Source organism: Taeniopygia guttata, chromosome 26 (genome assembly GCF_048771995.1).
Source record: "Taeniopygia guttata chromosome 26, bTaeGut7.mat, whole genome shotgun sequence".
Taxonomy (NCBI): domain Eukaryota; kingdom Metazoa; phylum Chordata; class Aves; order Passeriformes; family Estrildidae; genus Taeniopygia; species Taeniopygia guttata.
In genome coordinates this window covers 3,602,653-3,629,133 of record NC_133051.1, presented here as the reverse complement: position 1 = coordinate 3,629,133, position 26,481 = coordinate 3,602,653, and the positions used below count along the sequence as shown (strand labels likewise).

The following is a 26,481-nucleotide window of genomic DNA, read 5'->3' as shown; positions in this document are numbered from 1 at the left end:
CAATTTTGCAATCACATCAAGTATTAAAGGATTATAGAGGGCTGGGTGAGAAGGGGTTGTGTGATTTATTTTGCTCTGCAAGCAGTAAGTACCATTTCTCTCTAAAAGAACACAAAATCACTCATTGAATTAAACAGAATTGTCATGGGAGACCTGGTTAGGGTTGTTCTCTGGAGAAATGCTCTGTTAAACCAACCAAAATAGTTTAATATTTTTGGGAGCTGCCTTAGGCAAATGCTGCTGCAACCCAGAACTTCTAATAGTTTTCAAGATTTTGCTGAGAAGGGTTATTTAAAAGGTTGTTTTAGAGTTATTTAAGCTATTTAATAACAAGAGATCAATTTCTAAGCTCATACAAACATTACTGAACTGTGACAGAGGTTGCTGTAGCAGCATTTTTCCCCCCTCTTTTTTTTTTTTTTTTTTTTTTTAAGGAAACCAAGAATAGGAATTGTGAAATTCTTTTGGTAACACAGAATATTAAAGTATAGCTGCATGGGGATGTTGGACACACTAAAATGTCTGGAAAACTTGGCACCAATAAGGTGATATGTAACCTCATTTTTATTTTCTAGTCAGTCCTACCCACTGTATTTCCCTATAGATGGTATTTACTTTGAATTAATTAAGGGCTTCGGGGTTTTAAGCCTGAAAGCAAGCAGCAAAACCAGGATAGCCATGATTAGCTCTCATTTGGGATCCTCTCCACATACAGTGGCTTCAGTGCTCCCATTACATAGAGCACATTAGAAATTCATCCATTTGGGGTGAAGCTTTTCAGGACTTTTGACAATCTCTTGGTGTTACTGAAATCAAGATTTCTTTCTCCTTAAGAATTGTATTTATCAAATACAGAGAGAAGATCAATAACCAGGAAGGAAAACCTTTCAATGACAACAATGCTTTGGATTTTACTTCCAGTAAATTTACATATTTTTAATTTATGTATGCACATACATGGTTTTCTGTGGACAATGCCATTTTGATAGCTCAATGTGGCTTCAGTAATACTTACTATTGTATTGTTATTATTATAATTATCATTATTATTAAACTGTCAGCTGACATGGCCTGGTGAGCCTATATCAACATACCCGTATTATATATAGATATATACATAGACATAGATATAAATAAAAGACCTGCAGCCAGGCTGTGCCAGCAACTCATTTAACCAGGACCATCTTAGTTTAAAAGGAAATTCCTGACAAGTAGGGGTTGTCTCCTCACATAAATCAAGTCATCAGCCACATTCAGGCCAAATTATCTACTGATGGCTCCCAACTGCTCTCCAAGAGTTCCCCCAAATCCTCACCCCAGTTTAATATTCCTCCACTTTTTGCTGCATGAAATTCATTCAGGTTTTGGCCAGGATTTCACCAAAGGTTTAAGTTCATGCAAGGTTTGATAGCTTTTTACCTGCATGCACAGTGTATAAAATAACCTTGTTTTAATGACTCTGGTACAGACAGAATCCACAGTTAATTCCGTGGGATCTGAATTCAAAAATCTGTTTCCATTTATAAGGAAAAGTGAAACCTTCCTGTAGAAGTGAAACTGTCTCAAGATGTGCAGGAGTCCTTCAGTGATCACGGGACTATTACAAAGGATAAAATAAGAACACGAGCAAAATTACCAGAGATTGCCAAAAAGGTGGTCCTCCAATCACTGCCAGTAAATGCATGATTATTATGAAGATTTGTACTTCAGTCACATCAATTCTGATTAGGTATAAAAAGCCAAAAAAAAAAAAAAAGCAAAATTATTCAAAGCAATTTCAAGTCAGTTATTCGCAAGCTCAGCAGCACAACTCTGTCATGCACAGTATAAAGGCTGAGGAAAAGCAGAAAAACTCAAATAATTTAGAAGACAAAAATGTATTTAGTTTTATTGTTCAAATTAAGAGCAATGTTGTGCTATAATTTTGTTTTACTTCACAGTGCAATAACAGAAATACATTTTATCAACCAGAAACATTGGAACTCTTCACTGCCCAGTGGCAGCTGCAGAAATAAATATTCAATTTTAACCTTGTCCACCAAAAAAAAAGAATTTAGTACAGATGATAAAATTCTAAAAATGCATTTTTAAACCCTATTATATTCCCTACCCTATCTTAATATGAATGTTCTCTGAATAGCATCAAGCTTTGAAAAGAAACACAATCTCTAAAGGGTTGACGGAAATGGTGCAGTGGCAGCAAGGAGAGAAACCACTTCTGGTTCCAGCAGAGCCAAGATGTGCTGCAGGAAGAATGGGAGAAAACAGGGAATTTATCACTTTGTTTTAAAGAGCATGTAAAAGTCTTGGAGGTAGAAAGAGGGGAAAACAGGCGTACAAATGAATGCCAGGAGTATATAAAAATACAAGTGAAATGAAGAGGATGGACTTGCTGGTGGGATATATATATGGGTGCATATACACTATATATGTTATAAATAGGCATACACATTCTATGCATACATATATATGCATCTAGATCTATGTTATATTTAAAAATATGTTATATATAATATATCTATTATAACTACATAATAGTATCTTGCTGTGAAGTGCTACATCAAAAACAATCCTTCAAGTAATTTTGAAACATTTCCAGCTTTTCTATATTTCCAGTTAGATAGTTCTACCTAAAAGACTTCAAATTCCTTCCTGAACACACAGGCTTTGCTGTGACAAAACCCTGCTGATATCACCTGCACAGAGAAGAAGCATTATGGGGTGGGCTTTCCTCTGTCTGCCTTAAATGAGCTGCAAGACCATGGAATTGATTTTAGTATCAGCTCAGTGTTTCTCCGTAGACTTCGTTTCAGTTTGGGAGTGGATCCTCTCATTTGAGGATCTCCAGTCTGGTCAGCAGCAGAGCCAGATGCACAAGGGATAATTCCAAGGCTGCACCTAAATCCCATGGCAGACATCCCCCATGGCAGGGGTTGGAATGAGATGAGTTTTAAGGTCCTTTCCACCCCAACCCATTCCATGATTCTTTGTTTTGCCAATTTGCTTTCCACTACACAAACCTGGAGATGGAACATCCAGGAAATAACCTTCAGAGCCCTCCTATATTCAATTTGCTCAATAACAATCCTGCAAGGCAATCACAACTGGCTGGGGAAAAAATTAACTTCCTCTGAGGAAAGAATGCTCTAAAATATCTATTTTCAGTCCTGATACAAACAAATGGAGCCACTGAGGTACCTTGCAATAAAAAAATAAAAATGCTCAGCAGAGATACACAAACCAACCGATTTAATGCAAATTGCTTCCTCCCAGCCCTTGGAGTCAGCATGGAAATGTGTTCTCACTGTGTCCAGACAAGGAAGGACTGGATCAGCCCCATTCCAGGAGTGCAGGAATGTGTTTTAGCCCATTTCACTACTTCTGTCAATCTCCTAAAGAACAGAAAGAAACTGAGAAAGTTCACAGAAACAGCGACTAATAAGTCATGGAGGTAACTCAAATTTACAGCTTTCCTCAGACAGGAAACCAGGTTTCTTTTGGCAGCAGAAATCTTATGCACAATAATGTAATATCATGTATGGAAACTCAAGTTATTCTGCCAGACAAACCTTTGCACAAGACTGAGAGCCCAACAAATGCAGTGCCTGGATTGAGGTTAGGGAAACAGTTTTATCTTTACACAGCCATGACACAACCTTCACTCCCCTGCCCAGGGCTCTGCCCTTCTAACTCAAACAGAAACAGCATCAGGCAACCAAGGATGTTTGTTAAAACTCACCCCTGACTTACAGTAAGAATCTCCTGTTGTAGAACAAATACAAGACTTAACTTCAATTCCACCTTAATATTCTGTATTTTTAAAACCAAATGTCTCCTTAAAACAGAAGACAAAAGCATTAAGACCTACTGAGGAGAAACCAAACATCAAACTATCACCTAAACAAAGCATAAATTCTTAATCCCAAAGAGGAAAAAGGCCTGGTAACATCCCATGCTCATTAAAACCACTGTCAAACGATTTAAAAGAATAGGCTTCATATCAGTAAAGCATGTGCCTGATGTTGGAATTATCCAGTGAATTTTTCTGAAGGATGTTCAGTGGTTGCTGGACAGAAAGCTAAGAATACAGAAATCCACAGGCAGCTCCTTTAAGCTGGACCACAGAAGGGAACAACATCTGGAAGCAAAAGGTGGTGAAAGAGGCACACTGATCCTCTCTGGGTTTAACCTGAATTCAAGATAACTGTGCAACCACAGCATGAACCAGATACATCTTTGATGCTGCCACATAGAGGAGTCATCCCAAGTTCCTTAAAATCTGACCACTTTCTTCCCCCAAAAACATCTGCTCAGCCCTACTTTCACCATCAGCAGGGTCAGGATATTGGCTTGGCTAAAACAATCCAACCAAAAAGAAGAAATTCATGTCCCAATTCCCAGCCCATCAGCTTTCCTGGTGTTTTTTTAGTGACCTCGGGAATGCTGGGAGCCCTGAGGAAAGGGCAGGGAAGATCTGCCCAGCCCCTGGAAGCCACACAACCCAACACTGAGCCAGTGGGACTTGGCAGCTCCAGAGGGGAGGGATAAATAAGAATGACAAACAAGTGGATTGCTACCAGCCCTCATAAAAGTCCTAAACAGCCCCTAAAATGAAAAAAGAAGTAAAAATAGGCCATTATAAACCAAATCAACAATAGTTTGTCAAGACAGACATGAGCAAAGCAATATCTGCAGTGCCTGAAAAGCATTAACACATCAGGTGATCCAGAGGACATTCCTAAATGATTAATTTCAATTTATGCATTGTATCCAGGTAAAATGAGCTAGCAATCAAAAAAATCCATAAATTGCCTAGGTCACCATAGCACTTTTAAACTCTGGTAGAGCTGGGAAGTACCGAATAAATGGGAAGGGAAAAGCAGGGCTGCAAGAAAGCACTTGCTCCACTTGGAGGAATGCTGGAACCCAGGGCACAGGGAATATTTCTCTGCCTGTCCTGAGAGGTCCTGATCCCCAGGAGAACACTGCTTTTAACCTTCGTCCATGGAAAGCTTCCAAGATTTTGTGATGAATTGGAATCCATAAGTGTGTGAAATAGATAGAGGTGTAGTTTATTAAAGGGTTAAAACGTAAGAGTTTTAGGTTTTTAGTATGGAGGTAGATAGGAGACAAGACAGAAGATTCTGGGTGTTGTCTGATCTTCTTGTTCTTCATCTACTCCATTTTCTGCAGTGTTGGGAGCATGGGGTGATTAGTTAAAAAGAACCGCAATGCAGATGTTGCATAGACAGAAAAATAATTAGTTATTGGTAGAAAGGTAGAAATAAAACACGTTCTAAGAGTTAATTGGAAAAAATAGCTTTATAAGACCTTGAATCTCTGTGTCTTGTGACTTTTGGTGCCTTTTCTTTGTAAGGTGTCTAAGATGTAGATGGCGTACAGAACTTCTGATAAGAGAAAAATATACAATAACCTGAAGACTGAAAAACCAAGAGTCCCACGTGTCTCTCATTCCTAGCACGGAACTTTTTAAGCATTTCCCCATGAGCGGGACCCACGAGGAAGTCTTGGAGGTAGAAAGAGGGGAAAACAGGTGTACAAACGAGGAAGGTTTCTACAGAGGGAGACTGACAATGCCTTTCTTTTTGAGGGAAAATACATCCAACTTGCTTTAGTGGATGAGGAATTTATTTGCAAAGCAGGGTGATAATGTTCCTGCTTAAATATGACATCATTAGTACCGTATTTTTTTCTACATCAAGTTCCATTGCATAGTCAAGTGACTCTCCCATGGTAAACATTAGAGAAAACACAGTTTTGGAGCAATGGATCTCGTATCAAATTATAGTAAAAAACTAAGAGAAAAAAAGCAGAAAATAGGGAAAGGCTTTTGTTCCTGCAGACTGCCTCACTGAATCACTATAATCACATTTAATAGTATATAAGCAAGTACCACACACAGAGCTGTAAGAAAGCAAAACCTTTTCAAAGCAAGAAGGGAACCAGACAGTTCAAAGATTCTATTTTCAACTTGTGTTTGTATTTATTTACTCATTTAAATACTACATGTGGAAATCCTAAGAAAAAACAAATGGTAAGAGCAAGCAGCATGAATTCTGCAAGAGGTTCTTAAAGCCTCTGAACAGAGATATTTTTACTATGTGGGTTATTTTCAGGCATCACTGGAGCCACACTTCCCCCCAGCCTGACAGCTTTGCTGCCTGATGTTTCCTGACAACCGAGTCATGTCAGCACTGCCCAGACACTGACACTGTGCACATTGTGTGGAAGATCATTAAGCCCCATGAAATGAAGAAAATTAAACAAACCCTTCCCCAAGACATTCCCACACTACAGCAGATGGACAGAAAGTTATTATACAAGTTCAGCGGATACAAAGAAACAAGTTCTAAAAATCTCTTCAAATAAACCAGGGGCTTTTTCATCTTCTATAAAATAAACAGAAGACCCTGTATTGAGGTTTAAGATCAGCAGGAACATCCAGGCAGAGAACAAGAACAAAGAGCCGATGCTGACAACAGAGCAAAAAGCCCAGACCCAGTATTTGACAAACTAAAATGCTCAGACAGAACATCCAGTGGCAAGGCTGGGGAGAACACTCACAATAATGCTGAGAAGTACTGATTCTGCAGCAAAGTGATGTTAGGGAAGAATAATAACCAGCAGCACTGTAGAAGGCAGGGACAGGGTCAGGCAATATCAGCACTGCACTGGGGGTGACCACAGGCTGAAAACCAGAACATCTAAGGATTTAATTCAAAAGTATAAAAGTTGAGAGTTTTTAAATGCACGTTTCAACCCTCACTCCCTATCTGCCTAAATTCACAAGACAGAAAAGTTCCTGCAGAGCTTCCAGGGGCAGCTGTAATTCCTGTGGTGACACTCATCCATGGATTCTCCTGCACACACTGCAGTGTTTTCATCTACTGATCCTCCTTTCCCTGTTGTGACAATTTGAAATGCAGATTATTTGCCAGTCTTCAAACGTGTACAGTCTTCCCACATAAGAGAAGATCCAGAGAACTCCAGCATGGTTTGAGTTAGGAATCTGAAAGCTCATCCCATTCTAGACCCTGCCATGTGCAGGGGCACCTTCCACTATTCCAGGTTGCTCCAAGCCACGTCCAGTCTGGACTCAGACACTTTCAGGGATGGAGCAGCCACAATCTCTCTGAGCAACCTCACAGGAAGGAATTCCTTCCCACTATCCCATCTATCCCTGCCTTCTGGCACTGGGAAGCCATTCTGCCTTCTCCTGGCACTCCATGCCTTGTCCAAAGTCCCTTTCCAGCTCTTCAGGCACAAGAAGAGGCTCCAAGGTCTCCCTGGATTCTTCCCTTTTACAGGTTGAACATCCCCAGCTCTCCCATCCTTTCCACATAGGAGGTTTCCATCCCTCTAATCACTTCTGTGGCCAAATGTTGTCAGGAACATTATAATTTTAACATTTTGTTTTCTATAAAATGCTGAGCGGTCTCCAGATTGAATCATCCTTAATACCTTTATTTGCAATTCCTCTACATCACTGTGCTAAACTGTATTAAAACAGCCCAATTCTGGTCTTTGAAAAATCACCAAGGCAAAATGCTCCAAACCAAAGTCACATTCTGTCAGTACAAGAACTGCTGGGTGACACTGCAGAGCTGCAGAGAGAGGGAGTCAGGGCTGAAACTCTGGCACTTCAAGTGTGAATGTGCAGAATAATGGAGTAAACCTATTTTGATTCCCACAATTTTTTTATTTTCCAGCTTTTTAAACCTTCAGTTCTTCTAAATAACTTCCCATTGGCTACAGGGATAAGTAAACGTCATTAACAATTTAAGACATTTTCCCCTCCTTGGTGAACATAAAACTTTCCTTCCTAGCAAGTACAAGGTTAAGCTGTGCTACGAGAATTTGAAGCTGCTCACTTCATACTGTCCCAGCTCCTGCAGCATTTTCAGTACAAGGTTATATAATTGTATTTTCTCACTACAGATGTTTGTCACATGAAACAGCCAGAGTATGAATATACGTTTTTTGTAGCTTACCCATCTGAGATGTGCAATACTGACCTAAAAATCTGTTCTGCCTGATATCTGAGTGTGTAAATAAGTCATTATGCTTGGTGTGTCTGAGTAAACCACTTGGAAGCAGCAGCATCTTTAGTTATGAGCTAAGACTAAAATTAAAGATGCCAGAGGCATCTGAAATTAGTCATGCAAAAATTTAAATATATTTAAAAGTCTATCCTGTAACTCAGTGCCTAAAACTGCGTTAAAATAAGTGTGTGAGGAAACCTGTCACAGGCAACACCTGGGGTTCTGTCTCAGGAGCCAGTGACAAGAGCCTGAGGGACAAAAAAAGGGGAAAGTGCTTTCCCCATTCCAGAGGGCAGGGATAGATCAGACAGTGGGAAGAAGCTCCTCCTTGTGCAAGTGGTGAGGCCCTGGCACAGGTTGCCCAGAGAAGCTGTGGCTGCCCCATGCCGGGAAGTGTCCAAGGCCAGGTTGGACCCTGGGGCCTGGAGCAACCTGGGCTAGTGGAAGGTGTCCCCGCCCATGGCAGGAGTGGAATGGGATGAGCTTTAAGGTCCCTCTAAACCAAACCATCCTGGGATTCTGTGAAAATGCCCTGCCTGGCCCATCCCCTCTCACCCTACTCCCCAGCTGGCTGTAAAACCAGTATCACCCATATCTCTTGGGATGGCAAAGGCCTCGTTTGCCAGGGGGGGCTGCAGATGGACATCTTCAGCAGCTCCAGGTCCTCTGCACCTGCCCTTCCTCTCTCTTCCGCCCCATGGTAAACTGTCCTGCTCCAGTTCAAAAAATTTCCTATCATCACCCAATCTGAGTTATTTCCACCCCACAACCATCACACCAGGAAATGATTTCAGAACTCTGAGTGTTTCAGAACTATGTGATTTTACAATTTTTTTCGCCCTAAGTGACTCCTTGGTTAGTTGATATCACAGGCTAAAAGCTTGATTTAAGCTCTTCCTTCCTTTGCATTACCACTTGCTAAGCTACCATTTCCTGACACTATTTTCAGCCTTTCATAGATTATGAACGAAGTATTTTAAAAATTAAGTCACCTGACTCCCTTTAGAGCCACGCAGAAGAATTTACCATACTGCTGGAGACATGTCAGAATTTACCATAGTGCTGATGGTGCTGCATCTAAAGCAGAGCCAGTAATTCATCTTCCTAAATAACCTCCTGAAAACAGAGATTTTGCTGAGCTACTACATGAAAAAAACAAAAGAACTATTAGAAAATAATTAGCATACATACAGGTTTAACAAAAGCTATACAAACCAACCACTAAAAAAATAACCTCACTTCGGTTTAACATCTGATGCAGTTCTATGAAAGAGATCAAAAAGCTATTCTTATATCCTCAAATATGTCAAGGAAAAGTCCAGGCTAAAAATTCATTAACAACAATAATAATCTATTATATATTTCAAGGAATCCTCATTCACTTTTAATGACAACATTTTATTGGGAGGGGACCTCACCCCATATAATGTATCAGCAAAAAAAAAAAAAAAAAAAACCCAAAAAAAACAAACAAAAGAGGTGAAGTAAGAAAGAAAAAGTCCTTTTTAAGGCTAGCAAACAAGAGAGGAAAAGACTTATTTAGCACAGACATAAGGAAAAGCATTTTAAAAATAAAGACAAGCTGGAAAGAAAGTTACTTCTTCATGAAGCTACAAGCACAGGGATCAAGCTGCACAGCTTAAAACCGACATTTTTAACCAGACTTTTTAAGTTATTGCACAAGACACAGTTCCCTGAAAGAGCCAAGAAATTCTCATTTTTTTGGTGGAAAGGTGTCAAAATGGCAGCAACAAAAGGAGCTTTTTTAGTAGTTCCAACAACATTATTCTATACCCACACTTGCAGCCACTTCCACAGCCCTGCTTGGCTTTAGGTGAAGCCAAAACTGTGATAAAAAGAAGTTTGATTTAAACTTTTGTTGAACAGGCAAGTTTTGCTTTGGTTTCAAATAAAATGATATGTTTAAAAAAAAAATTTGCTTCCAGTTAAATCAAATTTTTCCTACTCGTTAAATATTTTCCCCCCTTGTGTTAAATATGAAAACACTGGTGAAATCCCCTGTAGGAGCTGCTTTCCACAGAGCAGTGCATGACAAAGATGCTGCCCAGCTCAGTCCATGCTGCTGCCAAGCAAAGGCTTTACCGTGTAATTCCAGAATGAGGGCCCCAGCGTTCCCGTGAGGAGCTGGATGGCTACTGTGCAGAGCATGGACTCTGTCACATCAAATCTACATGCAAGGGAGAGAAACAGTTCAGAACATTGTCCTGAGCACTCCTCTGAAGGGGAACCATTACACATCTTCAGTCAGGCTAAAGGAAAAAATCCAGGGTCGCGATAATTCAAAGGGCAATTCAGGGTAGGGATTAACAACCAAAAAATCCAGGAGTATTAATGAATTAACAAAACCATTCAAACCCACATAGTATTTTACGCATTTAAATCTTCATTCAGAATTTCTGCAATTTACAGTTTTACTGTATCACTCCAACATATGAGAAAAAACAATCATTCGGTGTGTGCATGAGGGAATAAATGAAATTCCTCGCTCTGAGTCATGATGAATGAAACCCATAACCAAGCATAATCCAGGATTCATCTCCTGACCTCATGCTCGTGTCTGCAAACGACACTGAGTACATGAATTCTTTAGCTGAAGATGCTCCTGCATATTTCAGTGGAGCAGAAATGAAGATTGTAGTTCAGTTTGACACCTCTAAGGGGAAGGAGGAAGTTTCACCTCCCTCCTCATGCAGCTCCTTGGCAAATAATGCTCCAAGAAGTGAGCTCTGGACCCCTGCTCCAGGGTGATCACACTCCATTCTGTATCTATTTACTTCTCACCCCTGACAGAAAGGGATGAAAAAATATGAGCCAACAGAAACAGAACCACAGAAACCACCCTTTCTCCTAATATAGTGCTATAAATCTGCATTTTACCATTAAAAAAATATTTTTAAATGGAATCAAATTTAAAAAATCAAACCATCTAGTTTAAAAAGAAAATAACTCAGCAGCAGCAGCAGCCAGAACACAGCCCCTGTTCATGGCTGTGCTTAAGTGTGTGCTGGAACAGACACTCACCATGCCAAGGGATTTAAAAAGGGCAGCACAGAAAGATCGTTGTGGCCCACTGCATAGCTCAGGTGCAGTGACGATATGCAGACACCAGGCCTGAGGAGAGGGGCCACTGAAGTTCAGCCTGATAACCATTTTCAGTTTAATTATCACAGGACATAACACAGTAAATAGCTGGGAGAGGTAATAGTTGGTATTTTAGGGAATACAAAAAGAGAAATGTGCCCAAACCCCACAGCTGCTTTGGTGCTTAACAACAGCAGCAGTTTCTATTCCTTTCTTCCTATGTTATTTTACATTATATTTGTAATTCAGACACGGAAACATATTTTACACATCATCTGGGAAGTTTAAGAAGGGGCATTGACCTTGGCATGTGCTTCACTCCATGGAGATGCTGGCACTGACAATCCCTGTGCCTGCTCTGCTGGGAGCCCTGTCAGGCTCATGAGTCTGGAGCCACTTAACACACAGGGGATTAGTGCTGCATCCAGAATATTCCCTTGTCAGTGCTAATTTATTGAGTGTATTCCATGGGCAATTCTTAAAAGGCCCTGTTTGACTAAACAAATCATTAGACAATTGAAGAGCCACCACTGGCTCACGGCTCAGAGACAGCTGCAGTCAGTCCCTTCCTTGTGCTAGCAGGGAACACAAACTGAATTCAAATGGAGAGATATGCAGAGAAAATTATCCAATGACAACAGGCAACAGACACTTACACTGGAGATGGCCCTGAAATCAAGTAAATCACTAGCAACAAAGCTGATCTAATACAGCTTTTTAAGGCTGTGTGAAACTACAGTGGAGGTTTATGCACCATCCTCCTCTTCCTCTCCCAACACACAAAACTCCATGAAAAAGTCCCAAATCAAAGCAGACAAGAAAAACACTCCTGCCTCAAGAGAAAACTGAAGTTTTGAGGCTGGAAAACTTACATCTACCAGTTGGTACTACTGCTACTACTCTGGTCTGGAAAATGATGATTCTTCCATCTGTCCTGTCCATATCTACTGAGCGTGCAAGTGAGATTACTAATGCTGAGCAATGAACTAGGAATCTGAGCAGGAGACAAAGGACTGTTTTCTTAAGGGAACCACAGCAGCAAGAAAAGAATGTTCAACATCAGAACACAGGAGAAAGAAAGGCTGAGAGTCACATGCCAGAAGTGCAAGTGCTTTGTTATAAAGTTATTAGAGTTTTATCCTAACTCATTCCAATCCAGCAGTTCAACTTGGATGCAATGAAATATAATAGTATGAATAGAGCAAACTGTACAGAAAAAATGAGAACATGAATTACAATTATTCATGCACCAGTAAATTAATGTTAAAGGGAAAAATAATATTAAAAATGGGCCATAAGCCCCCTTCCTTGTTATTATACACATCCAGTACGTAAATTTTTCCTTCTGCTGCTCACAGAGGTACACAGAAGTTGCACAGGTCAGGCAGTAGCCATATGCTTGTTATGTTGCAGTTCATTATTTCACAGAGCAGTGAGAACTCCAAGGATTTATCAGAATGACCAGGAGCAGCATCTCTACACATGACCAAAGGGATCGTGGCTGAAAATGCTGTGAAGGACTTGTGGGAGGGAAGAGGAGGAGGATGTGGAAACCACCCCCCACCTTTTCCGTGAGCCCTCATCAGCTGCACAGGTTTCTGTGACGCTGCCATTGAGACTGAGAGAGCAGGAGGTGCAGGCTACCAGCAGCAAACCTCACACCCACCACAAAGACACTTCAACACATCCTGCTTGCAAGTACAGAGAACACACCTCCTGACATTACTTAGCCTCAGACTCTCCTCTGTAAATAACCTGGGTGTAAAAGTTCTCCAAGAAGTGTTGGAAAGTTTTAAGCTCTACAATCATGGGAATGATTGCCTTATCTCAGAGTGGAGATTGTGAGGTTGTTCCCAGGAGCAAGAACTCAATGTGCTAAAGTCTGACTTGGAAGGTTTCCATCCCTGTATTTCAGTATTTGGTGTGTGCTGGCTACACAAGATAGGACATCAACTCCTCCTCTATTGAGGCTGAAGAGGAAGGTTGGCTTAGCTTTCTGAAATCTCCCATTTCCTCACCTCTCCTTTGGACCTTAGTGGCAGCAGTGGTGATAGAACCCAGGTGAACCAACCCATTATCTCACAGGCTCTTGGGCCTGTACAGCTGCTCCAGAGTCACTGAATAGGGATGTTTTCCCAAATTCTCCAACTCTCATCAAGAAAGGCTGTTTTGCTCAGCAGCCTGAATTATTTTGCTTTCTCTGGGGATTATTATTCAAACAGCAAAGTAACCATTTTTTACTTTTCAGTTATATGAAAGGTGGTAAAAAATGATTCTTCCTCCCATATTTATGATATTCCTTTGTGAACCTCCTTGGAAACTAATTTCTTTCTCATTGTGTCTATATTTACACACACATATACACAGCTATAATTCCTACCATCACCAACTTATGGTATTTTCATTAAAAAAAGGTTGTAATAAACCAGATAATGCAGTAACTTGTAGGAGAAAGGCTGGAGACCATGGTACAGCAGCCCCTTCATGTCTCTGGATGGACACTTGAGTGTTCAGTGCCCATTGGGTTTTTTCTATATGATTCAGCACCTCCAGCACTTCTATCATGAACAAATGCACCAGGACTTTACCTGAGCAGTTTGTGTCTCACATCTCCCAAGAGAACACCCAGGTTGGACAAGGCAGAATGGATTCCCACTGCCAAAGGGCAGGGTTAGATAGGATACTGAGAAGAAATTCTTCCCTGTGAGAGTGGTGAGGCCCTGGCACAGGTTGCCCAGAGAATCCCTGGAAGTGTCCAAGGCCAGGTAGGACAGGGCTTGGAACAACCTGGAATAGTGGAAGGTGTGGGACTGGATGAGTTTAATGTCCCTTTCCACTCAAACCAATTCCATGGCTTTGTGATTCTGTGCTGCAGAATCCAGCTCTGACAGGGATGGATGGCCCCTGCATGTGGGACAGCTCCTGCAGTCAGGCTGTGCTCTGACCTTGAGCACTGGAACATCCTGAGCCTGCACACACTACTGAGTCCAAGTGGGATAACCCTGGATCGGGGAAGAACCAGGTGATAACATCTGGGCTCCAGAAAACATCAAGAAAATCCGTTCAGGATTTGTGCACCGTACTCCCTAATGATCTGTCTTCCGCAGCACGTTCCTGAAGTATCTCACAACTGCTCCCACAAGGACACATGGAAGTCCATCGCAGCTTGCCAGTAGATTTTTGGGATATGCAGGAAAAATTCTCTGTTTCCAAAGCAGAGGTGCCCTAGCGATGGCACAGCTGCCCCAATACATGACTCAGCTCATCCTACGCTGCAGCACAGCAAATCCATAACCCAGACAAACCAGCTCCTGTGCTGGAAACCAGGTCAGGAGAATCAAGTCATTATTTGGGCTGCTTCAATACTAACTGTCTCTTTGCCATTCAAAATCACCTTTCTCTTTTTCAAATGTGCTGAGTATTCCTGTTCTTCCATAAGATCATCCTCAGATCAGGTGTTTTAAGTAAAACTTCTGCATTTAATTCTATCCCTGCTGTTCCCTGCTGCCTTTGCACTGCTGATATTGTTACAGTGACTTTCCTGGATTGCCTTGAGACACTTCCTGCTTCCTCCTGCGGAATTTTTAAGCAATACTGACCTCTAGCTATTTGAGCTGTTCAATCAACACCAACTGCTTTTTGAAGAGTACAGTGGTTGCCAGGATCTAATGGAATTGTGTGATCATTTGAAGATGGAGACAGATCACAGAACTTTATTGACTCAATTGATTATTCTAATTCCTGGAGTAGCATAGGGACACCCCCACTGTCAGGAAGAAGACAACCTACACAGCTGGATTCAGCAATTGTGCCCAACTGAACAAAGTTTTCCTCCTCCACCTGCAGAATCTGTAGAAAGCTCACAGAATGGATCCCATTTCCTCCTCACTCAGGGGAACTGATCCTGCCCTGCAATCTGATGTGCTCTGCTCAGCTTTAGGGACTTGTCAAGGTTGGTGCAATGACACCAGAGTGAATCATGGAATTGTTAAGGTCGGAAAAGCCCTCCAGGATCAACAAGCCCAGCCTGACTGATCCCCACCTTGCCACCAGCCCTGAGCACTGCATCCAGCTGTTCCTTGGGAAGGGATGAGGACTCCAGACCTCCCTGGGCAGCCCCTTCCAATGCCTGACCAGCTCTTCCTAGGAAAAAATTCCTCCTGATGTCCAACCTGACCCTTCCCTGGTACAGGGTCAGGTTGGACATCAGGAGGAATTTGCAGCTTGTGTTCTGTCCTTTATTCCCTGGCAGCAGAGCTTGACCCCATCCAGGCTGCCTCCTCCTGTCAGGGAGTTGAGCAGAGACAGAAGGTCTCCCCTGAGCCTCTTTTTCTCCAGGCTGAGCCCTCCCAGCTCCCTCAGCTGCTCCTGGAACTGCAATCCCTTCCCCATGCCCAAAACACACACTGTTCCGCAAGCACACGCTTTGTTTGACACACTAATTTCCCTGTTTTTTTAAAGATGGACTTTTCCAGCAAGACAGGCTGATTCTGTAACTCAACATTTTAGGCCTGTGTGGAAGGAGAGAAATATGATCTCTCCCTTTAGCACCCTCTGCTCTTCTCCAAGACATTTCATTATCAAGTTCTCTCTGCACTGAAATACAATTTATTGGGCATATCACAAATAGAGTGAGTGATAACCACCTGTCTACTCTTTCCTGCTGCTTTGGAATTAAGGCAAGTCAAAAACACCGTCACATTCCCTAAAACATCATGACTATACCCTCTCTCTGAGGATTTTTGAGAGTCACAGCATATGGAATACAGACAGGAAAAAGCTCCTGTGCATAAGGATCATTTTGGCTCCCACTATTCAGGATTAAGGATACCTAAGCCTATGCACTGCAGTGAATCTGAAAGAGTTGATAAAATAACCTTTTTTTTCAGTTTTAGATTAGTGAAACAAAAGCTTCATTAAAAAAGTGTCAAACAGTGAGAATCTGTTAGCTATCAATAGTCTCATGGCTTATGCATTAAAATGAGTATCAGCTTATGACAGTCTATTAACCTTGTGACAGAGGGCAAAAGAAGGAACAAATATGTTTACTACACAGTGCTGTGTTATCTAAATTAATGATGCACACATTTAGGTGCTTATTGCCTTATCTGAATTAGCTACATACTAATGGTCACCACATTCTTATAAGACCAGGCAGGAAAATCAAATTTACTAAAAAAATGCTTCCAAAATACAGACTCCTCACAAAGGAATGTCCCAGTCAACACCAGCACTGACCCAAACACTTCTCTGCAGCACAGCAGCAGTTTGGGAAGGTTGATACTTCCATCTGTAAAGTCAAGCACATGTCAAGGTCAGGCTTTTGTGTTCTTTGATCAAAATCCAGAAATCTTTGATTATCAGGGCCCTGTAAAGTTCAAAGGGAGCTAAAAGCATTCAGACTTCTGGTACAGCATGAAAGTGAGACTCCTAAAACAGGAAATTATTTGAGCCACATGTCTTATTTTAAAGATTTAAATACCAGAATGGGATCGTTTCAGTCAATATGCTTTAGCGTAGTCAGAGTTGGAACAGAAGTCTTGATTTTCTTCTTTTTTTCCTCTAATAGACATTTAAAACTGATCCAACATCTTAAATTTTTGAGCAGAAACACAAAAGTTTCTCAAGAGCATCTGCATTATTGAAACAGTATCCTGCCAATAAAAGCTGTCATATACAGGATGCCCACAGTTGTACTGTTTCAGCAGTATCTGGGTACCTATAGATATCAATTATAGACCATAAATAACAGTCTATTAGACATCTGTATGTAGTTGTTCTAGAATTGTTTCAAAATCCCACAAGCTAAGGGCAAATTTCAGTTTCCAGATTAAACAAAAAGAATTCTCCAGTGCATTTATTTTAAATGTGTTTACTCTGTGAATGCAAACACAGAATAAATTCTCAACATAGAATACATTTATTTCCTCATTAAGGTTAGAGAATCCCACAGCTCTACAAGCCCTTGTGTTGCACCTCCCACCCAGCCTCATCCAGCAGGAAACAGGATTTCTGCTCTAGACCTTCTTGGACTTGCAATTTTGGTTCCATTTATTGACAGAACCATATCTGCACTAACCAAAAGGGATTCTGAACCTTAAATTGGAGGCACAATGGCAATTAATACAGTATATTTTAAGGGTTAGGGTTAATATTAACGAATAACTGCACATCACAATCAAGCAGTATCAAGACAGAATTTAATGAATGCTAAAGCCAGACTGCCACCATCTGACCAAAGCATTCCAGTCTTGGGATAAAACAGCAGGTACTTTCTATTACTTATTTAGCTTTACATCACAACAAAAGCTCTAATTAACTAACAGGCCAAAATTATATTTTTACCACTCCTAACACAGGCTAAGGGACATTCACTATTAATTACAGATCCAACACCTGCCAGAAGCTCTAAGTGTGTCACTATGGATAAAAACAATTTGCTACTGCTCTGAGGAGCTGCACTATGGCCACACAAGGTGCAATTCAGGAGAACAGGGTGCCTTTCCCTTTTTCTCAGCCAGGTACTTACATGCCAAAGCGCAGTGTCCCCGAGACGTACGTCTGCCAGTGTGCGCAGTAAAACATGAATGTCCCAGCAAAACAACAAAAGAACATCCAGTCAGGGTTGGTGCCCAGCTGCACAGCAATACAAGTTCCCAAAACCACAAAGACTGCAGGAGAAAATCAGTCACAGAGTGAAAAAGCTGGATGTGTGTAAGCATCCTCACCAGAAGCAAAGCTAACAACAGGACCTAGAGGAGGGACAGTGGGAAGGTTATCCTGGCATGGTTATTTCACAGAAATTAGAGATTATTGCTTCCACTTAAAAATATACAGGCTGCACAACATAGATTTCAATCCATATCAGATTTAGAAGTCATCAATATTAAGGGTTTCTAAGTCTACATTTTTATTCCTGTGATGTTTATTCTGTGATGCCTAATGTAATTAAGGGACTTGAGTAATTTCTGCAGTTACAGCCTGCAACAAGCTTTGGGATTTTCTCCTGCATTTGCCAGACATTTTTCCCTGTCTTCTAAATTTTTCTGATGGCATTAAGAAAATCAAAAGGTCTGGATACATTCAGGATGCATAACATATCTAAGCTTTCCCCTCCACACTTTCCATATACAACTCTGATAAAGAATTAATAAAATTTAAAGCCTAAGACCTTTAGAATTTAAGGAACCCAAAACACCTGATCAGGAGTTGGACTCAATCTTGTGGGACCCTTCCAAATCAAGATATTCTGTAATTCTAGAATTTTTTTGCAATGGGGTTAAACTTCAGGCTGGCTCAATGAACTTCACCCACCCAGGAACTGACCTGGATGATTCAAATCTTAAACTCTGACGTGTAGAGTCCCACTGCTTAGGTTTAGACCTGTCTTGGTATCACTCTGTATCAAGTCAATATGAAATAATGCAGTACATTATTATGAGAATTTCTTACAGAAAATATTTTAGAACCAAGACTCTGCTAAAGCATCATATAGGAGTCCTGGCTCAGATTGAATTAGTCACATGCTTAGTTTTGTTTTCAATGCAATACAAGAGAAGACATTCAGCTGATCCAGAGCACTGTTCTATGGAAAGAAAGGTGACTTTCTTGGTTGAAAACGATACATTCAACATTATCAGCTTTCCTTTCTTCAGTAAAGAAGCTTTTTATTGTATTAAAGATTTGATCCCTGAAACAAAGTAATTTAATACTCATACTTCAATTAAAAATGACAACAATACCTGTGGACAATGAATCACAGCCATGATCAAAAAGCTCTCCTAAGGGAGTGCTGCTATTTGTCCTTCTTGCTTGTTTTCCATCTATAGCATCCAGGGACTGGTAGATGAAAAGGCCACAAGCACAAGCAATGTATGCCCAGGGAGGTGCCTAAGAGAGAAAAGCAATCACAATAACGTTTAAAATAATCTTCAAAAAAGAGAAAGCCAGCTCTCCCACAGCCTGACAAAACAGTTTTCCCTCTGCACATATGTCCTCCTCTCCCAGGGACCTTTCAGCAGCTGGTCCTTGCAAAGACAGACAGAATGGGTTGTTACATGTGGAATGTAAATAAACCAGTGACAGATTAATAGCTACAGCCCCTGCTCTAATGTAGGAAGCTGCACTGTACAGCTGGAAAAATTGTAATACTACATTTGCAAAGCAGAGCGCAACAAAGTCCTCATTAAATACATGCAAGTTGTCCCAGTGATTTCAGAAACTTGGGAGCTTTTAGCCCCCAACTTTGTCACAAACACTTCACCAGTGTTCATCTTCACCAGCCCTCCACCAGTTGAGAGCCATGCCACTGCCAGTGCCCAGACTTTGAGTCCAGGAACATTTCTGGAGCCTGCAGCACAGCCCCTCCACCACCACCTGTTCCCTCCAGTCCGAGGCACCAGCAGTTTTGCCAAATCTATGTTAAGAATCTTTAATGGCCACATCCACGATAACAATTTCTACTCTGACAGAAACACAATGCCAAAGCCCTGCTAGAGCAAAGATTACAATCCAAGCTTTTTTATGCCTTTCAAAGCATAAACCATTAAGAACACAAAAGTCAGGGAGCTGCCATTACTCCATTTCCATTTACACAGCCATAAATCAGATATTATTGGCTATTTCCAAATCTTCACATTTGACACACTTTACAGAAGTGAGCATTTATGAGCAGCTTCATTTTACAGACCACACCAAGCAAAACCAAATACAGCTTAATCAAGCTGACCTGCCTCTCATAAAGCCCTAGAGTCCAGCTGGTTTTGGCCAACCCAACCACGACTAATTTGTAGTACATCAACTTAAATATATTTCCTTCCACAACTTGCATTGCTCCTGCCATTCACCAAAACAGCTCATTCTACCCCAAAATCTGCCATTGTGATGTGCTTTCAGTACTGTCTGTACAAACAGCACAAGGTGAGAAATGGGAAATGTGTCATCCAAGAGAAGAGCACCACTTTTAGCCAAGGTTCTGATGCCACACAATCCCCTCCCATTTTTAATCCTCATGTACAGATTTTATCTACCACAGTTAAATTAAATTGCATCACTCTGAAGGTTTCTCTATAAACTTAGAAATCAATCTGCTGGCTCTCATTTCTTAAAAGCTCCTTTCATGAGCAGTGTAGGTGTTTCCACCTTAGACCTATTTATATCCAAGTAACATTTCACAGCTCTCTCCTTATCCAGTTTTTTTGTTTGTTTGGTTGGGGTTTTTTTTGGGTTTTTTTTTTTGTTTTTTTTTAAGCTCAAGTACCATTCCATCAGTCAGCACTTTTCCAGCTGGATCCTCCCAGCTAAGCAGGAAGTATTTGCATCTCCTTTACTCTCCGGCTGCACAAGGCCCTGAGCGACAGCTCCGCCCTGGCTGCACCTTTCAGCAACAGGAAGGGAGGAGTCACTCTTGAAAAAAAGTGGAACTAAGGCTGAGCTACAAGGAAGAGAAAATTTGTATCAGAAACCAATGGTGGTTTGGGAGGAGGAGGAGAAATTCTGCTCCTGGAGTTCCAGAACCCCATTTTCTTCCCCACACAGCTCCTTGACACTTAAAAAGCACCTCCCTGGTCATGCTGTGCCATGTGGCAAATCAGATCAGGCCAAAAGCTGCCTCAGCACTAAGTTATTTTTCAGTTCAGGTGAGGAGGAAATCTAATTCACCTCACATAAAGTACTTCTCAAACTGTTAAATACCAAACAGTGCTTTCATACAGCAGTCTCCAGCTAACACTGAATTTCTGATGCTCTGAGTGCAGCTTCCTGGGCACTTCAGGAGTTTAGTTACCAACCAAGATACAACTGTTCTCCAAATTTTAAGTTCTGCTCTGGTTTAGTGACCCAAACCAGCTCTGGGTTCCTGAAGCTGAAGTCTCTCTATCAGACCAGATTTCAGAGCCTGAGCCCCCATGTAACCCTGTTCAGAAGTAAACACAAGTTAAACTGACCCACACCACAATGCCACAGCCTGGAAAAGGAAGGAGCTGCTCCAAGTATTCTCTGCTCAAACTGAACAGTCACTGTTTATCTTACACCTGCCAAATTCCACAGATTATTGTGAAACAATCTATTTCAAAAGATTTCTAGGAGAGGCAAACATCCCTTTCCCATGTCATACGTGGAGCAGGGATGCAATGCCGACTGAGCCAACTACATGAGATTTTGGAGTATGGTGGGGAACAAACTGTGTCCTGCTGGATTCCCAGCCTCAGCTGGGAAACTTGGTTAGGAAGGAGTTCAGATGTTTTGAAAGCTGGAACTCTTGAGACATTCCCAGCCATTTGGCATGTAACATATTTCTATACCAAATAACTCCCTTTCTCAGTGCACACACATAAAAGCAGCTTTTAAGATTCAACATTCAAGATAACTCTTCCAGTGCACAAAAATGAGTCTCCAAGTGCCTTAACTGGTGATAGAGGGAAGTTGAAATGCTTCAAAAAGACTTCTGTACCCCTGAAATCAGGTTAAAACAGTTCTCAAGGCAGATGAGGAGCTTTAAGAGCATTCAGAACAAAGAATAAAACCACTGACTTTTATCTGGCCTCCTCACAGCATGGCCACAGCTCAGGAACACAACTCCACCACAATGTTCCAAAGTCCTGACTGAGCTGCCAGGACACAGAACCTGTGGGGCCCAGGAAGGTGTCCCTGTGGCTCACTAAGCTGGGTTTGGTCGCACCAACTTTGATATCTTAAGTGGCACTACTCTAGAGCTCAGTGCCTTGGCTCTGGTGCAGCCCCAGCGTGTCCAACCCACCCAGCTAGTGTAGCAACTCTGATCCCAGAGCCGAGGGGCAGTCACCTTGCTCCAGTCACAGAAAGTAAACAGGTACCAACTCCTCCTGCCACACAGGCCAGGCAGCGGCAGAGCCACTGCTCCAACTCCTGGCAGGGCTGAGCTTTGTGCAGCAGGTCCCTCATGGCTGCTTTGGTGTCAGATCCTGCTCCATGTGGGTGTGTTTGCCCCAGGAACTGCTGTCTCACTCCAGCATCCACATGTGCTCTCTCCACATGCCAGCGTCACGGAGAGGCACAAACATTTACAGAGAACAGGTTACAAGGACAAGGACTGAGGGCTGAACAGCAAGAACCAGCTCACCCCAAAGCGACAATCCACCCAAAACCAGTAACAAGGAGTGTCAGGAGTCCATAACTCACCTGTTCTGTAGCTGTTGGGCAGTAACAAACTAATAGCAGAGTTGTAAATATATTTATTAACAGTCCAACGATGGTGATCAGGTTGGGGGCAATCCAGGCTGGAACTCTTCCAACTAACCATTCCCAGTAGCCCTGCATGAGGGGCTCAAGCAGGGACCGTCCGGCACTCTGGTATTTGTGTTCCTCTAACCGTTTGAGCTGGTGCTTGGACAGGGGCGGCGTGGGCAGCTGCACCAGTTTGCTGAGCACGCAGGCAGTGCTGGGGCCGTGGCCACAGCCTGCAGGGCCCTCCAGGTGTGACTCCCCACATCGCCTCTTGATGCTCCGGTGCCCACTCATGGGTTGGGTGGCCTAGGAATCGTCTTGAGCAGGAAGCAGCTGGGCTGGAGAACCATAAGATCCTGCAACACAAAGGGGCAGACACACCTGAGCACACAAATGAGATTTTAGGCGATCAAAAGTTTCCAGTTGCTGCCCTAAAGAGCATTTCATTTGCCATCAGCACAGGAAGATGATTTCATAGGACTAGTCCTTTGAAAGACAAAGTTATTTGGAGAACTGCAGATGGAACAACAAGAAAAAGGGCTCCAAATGCAGTTGTAAAACTCTGCAGCCACCAGACAAAATTCCAGCAGCAGCAGAAACTCCCAACTCCAGCAGAGTTGTGTTACAGACTGGTGCACAGGCAGACCCCTCACACTTCTCCCAGGAGAGCAGGTGACACCACTCAGGTTATCAACTGACAGCAGCAAAAACTTTACTCTGAAAAGTGTTAGGTCAAATTGGTTTGGAGCAGTTTTGTCTCCACAGTGATGCTTGACAACCACTTAAAAACAGTTATGCACATTTTTTTTCAGATTTCTGTTCCTTGTTTCAGTTTTGCTATAGCTTTTTTCCTCTCTAAATTTAACCCAGCTCATTGTCTGTTCAACTTTCAAGATGTACAAGAAAACATGCAGGAGCTGGAGAGCTTTAGCTGGCCAGAGACAGCATGAAGCAGCTCTGAAAAGAAAATACAGGGTCGGGATCAACTTTTCCAGCACAAACAAGAACCCTCACAATGTTCCATCTCCCTTCAAAGCAGATGACCAGAGACATGCAAATCTCCAGAAGCAGAGAAGCAGTAGATAAGGGAGATTAAAAATAAGCATTTGCTGTTCATCAGTAGGAGACATTAATGAAAAAAAAAAAAAGAAAAGAAAAAAGAAAACCCGGTGGAAGTCCAGTAAATAAAGCAGAGAAAGGAAAAAGACAGAGCTCTAAAACCATCTGCGCTGCACGGGTAGAGAAAACTGTGCAAATCAAAGGTCATCACTGGCCTAAGAACAAGTGATCTGGGCTCCACTCTCCACACCCTCAGCAAGGCAAATTCCAGCAGTGAAAAGCCACCTCAGGCAGCCCCGTCAGAGGGAGGCGAAGAGAAAGTGGCAGGGCCTTGGCTGTGTTCTATAAGCTCGGGAGGAAGCAGAGCTGCACCTCTCCTATCGCCGGGAGACCAGAATTAGTCACCGTGGAGGTCCCTGTGGGCGTTGCCCAGGATGACCAGAAAAATTACTCCCAATGCACTAAACTGGACTTTTCCCTCATCCTGAGGGGATGAGCCGGGGGAAAACAGCCCAGGAGCGCTTCGTTCTCCGAAACAAACGCCCGGCCCGGCCGCCGCGGGACTCCCACCGGGCCTGGCAAACACCCGGCCGGGGAAGGGCCCGGGGCATCCCCGGCCCCGCCGACGCTTCGCCCCCGCCCACGGCGCAGCCCCGGGCCCGGCCTCACCTCGGGGCCCTCCCCGCTCCCCCCGCGCCACCGGGGCAGCCCCAGCGCTACCTCCGCTCCCGCACCGGGCGGCGCTGCTTTTACGGCCCTTTTGCGACGGCCGCAAAGGAGGCGGCGGCCGCGCGCCGGGGGCGGGGCCGGGGCAGCGCGAGGCCGGCGCGGGAGCGGCTGAGGTGAAGGGGGGGGGGGCCCGAACCCGAACCCGAACCCGAACCCGAACCCGAACCCGAACCCGAACCCGAACCCGAACCCGCACCTCGGCCACCCCCTCAGAGAAGCCACAACCTCCCCTTCACCCCTCCTGCCACTCTTGTCACCCCCTAGCGACCATCGCCCGGTCTCCCTGTCACTTCCCTGTTACTCTCTCCGAGATCCTCTGTCACCCCCTCACGGACCCCCCTTCACCCCCCTCACCTTCCGGTGTCCCTGTCACCACGTCAGAGACCCCCTTGGAAGCCCCGTGTCATCCCCTAAGAGATTCTTCCACCCTCAGTGACACCATGGCCTCTCTGTCAGCCGTCACTGCTCCCTCAGTGATCCCCCAGTGTCCTCTGACCCCTCCATGTCACCCCCACCACACTGCAGCCCCCACCGCGTGCCCTGCAGTCCCCACTGCCCTTCGGGACCCCCAGGAACCTCAGCTGTCCTCTCCCTCTCCTGACAAATCCCCCTCATCCCCTTTGTGCCCCCCTGTCAGCCTCAGTGACCCCCTCACCACATCCCCAGTGAACCCCCATCACTTCCAGTAACTCCTCTGCCCCGAGAACCCCACTGAGCCCCTCTGCCCCTTCATCTCTTTGCCTTCAGCCTCCCCTTTCTCCCCTTCATTCCCTTTTCCTCTTTTCCTAAACCTGGTTCCTTTTCCCTTTCCTCTCTGATTGCCCCCAGCACCCCCACTCCCCGTGTGACCTTGCAGTGACTCCAGTCCCAGCTGTCCCCATGGGACTCTCCCGGTGGCTCTGCTCCGAGGACTCAGGTGTTTGTAGCTGAAACTGTGGTCAGGCAGGTGGGATTGGCCAGTTCCGTGGGTTCTTCCCTGACACAGAGCTCCTGGATCAGCCGGAACGCCCAGCCACTGTCACAGTGTGCTGGGTGTCCCAAGCAGGCTTGGGTACATCCTGTGTCACAGTGTCCTGGGCCTAGTACTGTTTGGGTTGGCTCCAGGCCATGCTGTGTCTTCCCAGCCAGGGAACAAGATCAGGGCCAGAACATGGAGACCCCCTGGAAGCTGCCCCACAGGATTGAAAGATTTCATGGAAACTGTTTTGGTGTCTGTACTGAGAAAACACTCAAAATGAGTCACCTGTCATTACCCTGCAGCAGGGGCAGCAGAGGTAACACATTTCCTACTTCCTTACGTCAGTGCTCTGAGGATCAGTGACCTTTACCCGTGGCTTATCAGTCGGACCTGACCCGTGCAGGCTGTTCAGACACAGCCTCATCCAGCCTCTGTTTGGTTAGGAAGGCACAGACAAATTCCTCTGTCCTTCCCTCAGCACTGTCCACTGGACAATTTGCTGGAGACAAAAGGAAGTGTCCCTTGGTAGGGCTTTATCTCTGCCTGTCTGGCTGACAGAGCAGCGAAGAGGCAGGCTGACAACCCAGGGATCATCAGTAATTCAGGAATTTCCCTTTTCCCCTCATAATTCAACCATCTTTGCAGCTGTGTCATTCCTGGTAATGTGAACTTTCTGCCCTTGATGGTCTTGTCCACCTTTCATTTTCCTTTGGAGATTCTGTCCACATGCTGCTGCCCGGGTAGGGCATGGCTGCAATCTGGCACTGGGAAAAGACTTTAGAGAGGGTTAAAATCTCCTTGGCTTTTGAAACACTTTCTTCACTAGCTCTTGATGTTGGAAACAATCTGTGATAGTCAAACTGGAAAAAAAACCCTTAGCACTCCAAAGTGCCTGAAGATCAGGATAAATGTTTAAGAAAATTATAGTTACATGGAAAATTGAGGCTGGCTATTGGTGTTGCATAATCTGCTTGGAAGGGAGGTTATGAAAAAACAAGGAGTTTGAGTGTGTCTTTTCCTTCTCCCTGTTGAAAACAATGGGATAGGACGAGGTGTTAATAATAATTTATCTCAGGATCTTGCATCTGGCACACATGGCAATACCTTTCTGCCTCCTGGTGTTTGGAGGTGCCTCTTTCTGTACCCAGACAGAGCTTGGGAGTTGGCAGGGATGCAGAGCAGCTGCACAGCAGGAAGTTGGGACAGCCTGGAGTACACCATGCCCTGACTGTGCCCAGGGGTTTGCAGAGTGAAGCCTGTGTTAGAGTTGTACAGTCTGCCCCCAGAACAGTGGGAAAACTGACTTGATTCCACTGTAAAATATTTAATGAGGAGAGAGATGTAGAGAGATGAGAACTCAGGGTAGAT

The 26,481-nt window shown here is 43.5% G+C and overlaps 2 protein-coding genes across 9 annotated transcripts in view; one reads left to right on the top strand and one right to left on the bottom strand.

The window, feature by feature from the left end:
• The window catches only part of CEPT1 (choline/ethanolamine phosphotransferase 1), a 33,042-nt gene extending 7,892 nt beyond the window's left edge, over window positions 1-25,150 (bottom strand). The window contains exons 1-5 of one of the 4 annotated variants that reach the window (XM_072918900.1): window positions 25,005-25,150; window positions 22,323-22,723; window positions 18,908-19,055; window positions 17,695-17,836; window positions 1,637-1,721 (exon numbers count right to left, since the gene is read on the bottom strand). In XM_072918900.1, coding sequence (XP_072775001.1) covers window positions 1,637-1,721; window positions 17,695-17,836; window positions 18,908-19,055; window positions 22,323-22,661 — 714 coding nt within the window. In that variant the 5' untranslated portion in view covers window positions 22,662-22,723; window positions 25,005-25,150. Of the gene's footprint in view, window positions 1-1,636; window positions 1,722-10,166; window positions 10,252-17,694; window positions 17,837-18,907; window positions 19,056-22,322; window positions 22,724-24,095; window positions 24,259-25,004 lie in introns of those variants that run through there. The other 3 variants (XM_030292136.4, XM_030292135.4, XM_032753121.3) reach the window with 3 other exon arrangements.
• The window catches only part of DRAM2 (DNA damage regulated autophagy modulator 2), a 30,501-nt gene continuing 28,138 nt past the window's right edge, over window positions 24,119-26,481 (top strand). For 2 of the 5 annotated variants that reach the window (XM_072918901.1, XM_072918902.1), the window contains exon 1: window positions 24,133-24,268. The gene's annotated coding sequence lies outside the window, so the exon portion shown is untranslated. Of the gene's footprint in view, window positions 24,269-26,481 lie in introns of all 5 variants that reach the window. The other 3 variants (XM_072918903.1, XM_030292139.4, XM_030292137.4) reach the window with 3 other exon arrangements.